The 4698-nt window shown below is 41.1% G+C and overlaps 1 protein-coding gene across 1 annotated transcript in view; it reads right to left on the minus strand.

Annotated features, from left to right (window-relative positions):
• Window positions 1-2421, minus strand: part of CD58 (CD58 molecule) — a gene marked incomplete at its 5' end in the record, with an annotated part of 11703 nt that extends 9282 nt beyond the window's left edge. Inside the window, 2 exons of the mRNA XM_009704655.1 lie at window positions 1219-1464; window positions 2122-2421. Coding sequence (XP_009702957.1) covers window positions 1219-1464; window positions 2122-2421 — 546 coding nt within the window. The remainder of the gene's footprint in view (window positions 1-1218; window positions 1465-2121) is intronic.
• Window positions 2422-4698: the final 2277 nt, after the last annotated feature.

Genomic DNA, 4698 nt, shown 5'->3' on the forward strand with positions numbered 1-4698 from the left:
GAAGGACCCACGTTGGAGAAATTCATGGAGGACTGTCTGCTGTGGGAGGGACCCCAGGCTGGAGCAGGGGCAGAGGGTGAGGAGGAAGGAGTGGGAAAGACAACGTGTGATGAGCTGACTGCAACCCCCATTCCCCATCCCCCTGTGCCACTGGTGGGAGGAGGTAGAGAAACTGGGAGTGAAGTTGAGTCCAGGAAGAAGAGGGGAGTGGGGATAAGGTGTTCTAGATTTGTTCTTGTTTCTCATTATCCTACTCTGATTTTGATGGTGAAATTGATTTATTGCCAAAGTCAAATCTGTTTTGCCCATGACAGTAATTGCTCAGTGATCTCCCTGTCCTTATCTTGACTCACAAGGCTTTTATCATATTTCCCCCCTCTGTCCCATTGAGGAGGACGAGTGATAGAGCAGCTTGACAGGCACCTGGTGGCCAGCCAAGATCAACCCACCACATGCTGCATTTCTAACAAACAAGTCTGTAACATGTAATTCCAGTGAAGAAGGAAGAATTCTATATTGGTAAACCATGAAAATGACTTTTGCACCCAAGTGGGAAATTTTGTCAGTTAGGGACTGCCTTACACACCCTACAGACCAGACTGTTCCAAACATGTTCTCATACTATGTTCTTTTTTTTTAAAAAAAAAAAGCAAGCCTCAAGCTGACCTGAAGCTCAGCTGAGGCTGTCCCAAAGCAATAAGCAACAGCAGGAAAACTCTTTTCTCCTTTTTATCTCTGTCTGTGAAGGAGGAAAAGAAGTATGCTCATTGACTCATGCACACACTGTATGAGAAATTATTTTATCTAATGGCTGCTAGATAACTCACTTGAAATGACTGAATAGTTTCATTCCAGTTCACAGAAAGCAGTACAAAGAGTACATTAGTGATTAGCATTAATTACATACAGCCAGAAGGTTCAGAAGAGATCTTTTAAGTGTGTCTCCTTCTTTATTATTACTCATTTCAAGTCACAGCTGAAGGTTTTATTCTGTTACAATCCCTGCAAAGAGTATCCTTCCAGGGGATCAAACTGTCAACCTCACACCTTTCACCAACATTAAACACACTTTCAGCAGACAAATCACTTCTGATGCTTTTTACTCTTTAAATTCAACTTCCTCAGAAGTCAGCAGAAACCTTATAAAGTTCATGCTGTTTCCTAACCTAGCCTCTCAGACTTGCATATACAACCTGGCCCATCCATTACTTTCTTTACCTGGAAAGCATTGAGTCAAGAAGATTTCAGAGCTCTTCTCCATTTGAGAGAATTTAATGAAGCACACAGCTTTCTCAGAAGCATCAATATCCTTCTTAGGAATGAAAACTTCCTGGGTCTGATGAATGATTGGTGTGCTACTGAACTTCCAAGCATAATTCAGAGGCTTCTGGAAATGTGCTGTACAGTTTAACACAAGGTCATCACCACTGATGTTGCAACTTATTTCAGGTTCTGAAGGGGGAGCTGAAAGGAAAGAAAACATTCTGTAATGCTTTGGTTATAAACTACCTTGAATTTTAGCATGGGACAAGGGCTGCAGCAACAAAAGTGGCAGGAGAGCGCATAGATAAAAGTGTGCAAGTAAGGTGTGCATGTGTGTGTGCACACATGTGCATGAGAGAAATGTATTTCTAAAAGTGGTCCTGTTTGTGGTTCTTCAGTGCTCAGTTTGTGACTCCTCATGTTTCATTGTCAATACGACTAATATACACACTGGTCAAACATATTTCCCAAAGACTACTAGTGAAGCTGTGTCGATCTGCACAGGATGATGTCACATATTCAAGCACGTATGACATGCCTGCAGGAGCATCTTTAGTACATAAATACTGCCTGGGATAAATTGGTCAGCTTGCTTAAGGAGTTTAGTTATCTACCTGAAAGTACAGAGTGTGCCATCCACATGCATTGTAGAAGTCATTCCAAGGTGAATAATGATGGGCACACAAATTAGATGCCACCTTCCAAAATTTGTTTAAAGTGCCTAAGCAACTTAACAGAGCCAAAGAACAGCCCCTCTCTGTTTTTGTTTGCTTCCCTGACAAATAAACAATACTCTTTCTAGCCTTCTTGAAGAGAATAAGTGGTGCAAATTCTTTATGCAGTTCTTCCACTACTTACCTAACACAGCAAGTATGAAGGTTAAGACATAATTTCTTCTCCTAGAATCGAAGTAGTCTAACACATATGTGCCAGTATCATTGACTTCCAAGTTAAATATAGTCAAGCATGCATTCTCCTCGTTAAGTAAGCCTCTATCCTGGAGAGAAGTAAAATATGTCGCTGTGTTTTGCACTTCCCATTCAGCCACTTTATCTTTGTTTTTCGTCCAAATAATTTCCACTACTTTTTCATCTATTTTTACTGGAAAAGTAAAATTTTCTCCCAAGATGCCAAACACGTCCTCACAGCAGATGCATGCTACGGGAGGGAAAAAGAAAAGTTACTTTAACCGTTGTTTTATAAACTATTACTTGACTACTGCTGTATGCACTATCAATACATTCAAATTTAGGTAAGAAGCACATCACAAGGTTGTGAAGCAAGGCATGCGTCAGCTAAGAATTACCCAAACCCAATCTGTCTGCATAATTGTGACAGATCACAAAGGGATCCAATTTCCACATTCTGGTCCCAGGTAGAATCATTGTCCTGGTCTTTTTCCCTATCCTAAGCTACTCTATCCTCAGTACTTTCCTTCTGTTCACTTGAATGAGGCCTCCTGCCCGTGGTCTGGTGAAAAAGATAAAATGAAGAATTGTTATTGCCATGAAAATATATCTCAGATTCTTGTTGCAGAGTGCTCAGACTGAAGCTCCTGCTGGGCAAATAAACTGCAATTTTTCCAGCATGAATATTCGCAGAGTTAGTAAAAAGCACACTTCTGACAAAATTGCTACTCTGTTCAGAGCACCTGCTCTGAAATCACAGGGATAAGTGACATTTCCAAAGGAAATTCATAGTAAGTTTATTTCACAGCCAATATATGTGAAATAGCATCCCAACCTCTGAGATCTAGCAGAGCTGCAAGCAAGAAATGGGAGCTGTCCAGAAATCTTAACTGCTATCAGTTTTCAATGAATCATATTCTGCTAAGAAAGGCCCATTCAATATAAATAAAAAAACAACAACAAAAAAGCAGAGGGATAAGAGATGTTCCCTAGTTTTTTTAATAAAAACTGCTATATGTGGAAAAAAAAATCTACTGATCTAACAGACGAGACCAAGTTCTGCTGTGGGGAAGGGATACTGTAAGCCATTAGCATCTGTGTCCCTGCTTCACTCTTCACAATCACCTCCTACTTCTGAATAGCTCTGAAAAAAAAATTCAGAAGTCTACTGCCATGGCAGACATGTATATAGACAGAGACAAAGACATCTCAACATTGAGTTCAAGTTACACTTGCATTAAGGACTCCATTCTGCTCCATGGTAGCTGGTAACTTTTTACTACCAAGTTGAAGGAAAAGCATGAGTAACATATAAATGAGGTCTCATATTAAGGCAAGATTCCAATATGCACCATGGAAAACTTCCCTTTTAAGAGTTACTGTGCATGGTGAAAGAGAAATTTCAGAAGTCTACTCCTCAAGCCAATTGCTCCCAAGTGACAGCTACTATTCTGGGTTTGTTTTGGTTTTGATTATTTTTTTTTTTGATTCCTAAATGGCATCAAGTCAAGAAGTCACCAATCCCTATATCATTCTGTGTTTCCCTTGCTCCTTATGTCATTATGATATGAAAACTTATTACTGTTCATAAAGCTGTAGTATCTGCATTGATTTATCACATCAAAACAAGTCACTTCCCTTCAGTGTATATGAGTCTAGAAAACAAACTAAAGCCCATGCTGCTCCGTGTTGTATTTCCTTTCCATATGAAAGCAGTTGGGAGGTCAGCCAGGCCAGTCATTAAGAAGATTAGGTTCCCCATCAGCAAAGAACAGTACTAACTGTCCTGCTCTTCTGCCTGGTGCCACACCATAGAAACAGTTTCTCAGACAGGAGACTGAAGGCAAGCAATGGGAAACACACTTCTGTGTGCTTGGGTACAGAACTGCACACACAGGTCTTCTCCATGCCCTACTTCTCATGGACTATCCAGTTTGTTTGCAATTTACCCGTGAAAGTACCCTTCTCATGCCATTACAGTTTCTACTTGTCTGCACCTAGGCTGTGGCCTTTTCCAGGCACGGGAACCAGAAAAGTAAACAGGGTAAAGAGGGCTCAGCTATCACTCTCACATCTTTTCAACACAACCCACCTGCCTTTCTTTGTCTTCTGTCCTGTTCAGGCAGATTTAAACATCTCACTTCCTCCTGCTGCTCCAGGATGAGCATCTCTTTCCACCCATCCCAATTAACAATTTCCAGCAAAGAACCTAGCAGCTCCAACATTTGTGTTTGGAGACCACAAGAAGGCAGGATGCTGGGCAAGATTAAACACTGTTTTGGTCTGATGAAGCTTGGAGGCTTGTTAGAGACTTCTGTTTCATAAAGACAATTTCCAGGTGTGTGTTTTCCTTAAGAAGCCATCTCTCACTGCCTAGGGGCCTATAGTATTCCTAGCATGGAGAAAAGCTCCCTGGTCTACCCACTGTGAAATTCTACCTCTCAGTAACTTCAGCTCACAGACACAACCAAGCTGTGGTGGCTTAACATCAGCAGGCATAAGCCAAGCCACAGTGGCTGTTGACAAG

This window comes from Cariama cristata, unplaced genomic scaffold (assembly GCF_000690535.1).
Source record: "Cariama cristata isolate BGI_N322 unplaced genomic scaffold, ASM69053v1 scaffold247, whole genome shotgun sequence".
NCBI classification, from domain to species: domain Eukaryota; kingdom Metazoa; phylum Chordata; class Aves; order Cariamiformes; family Cariamidae; genus Cariama; species Cariama cristata.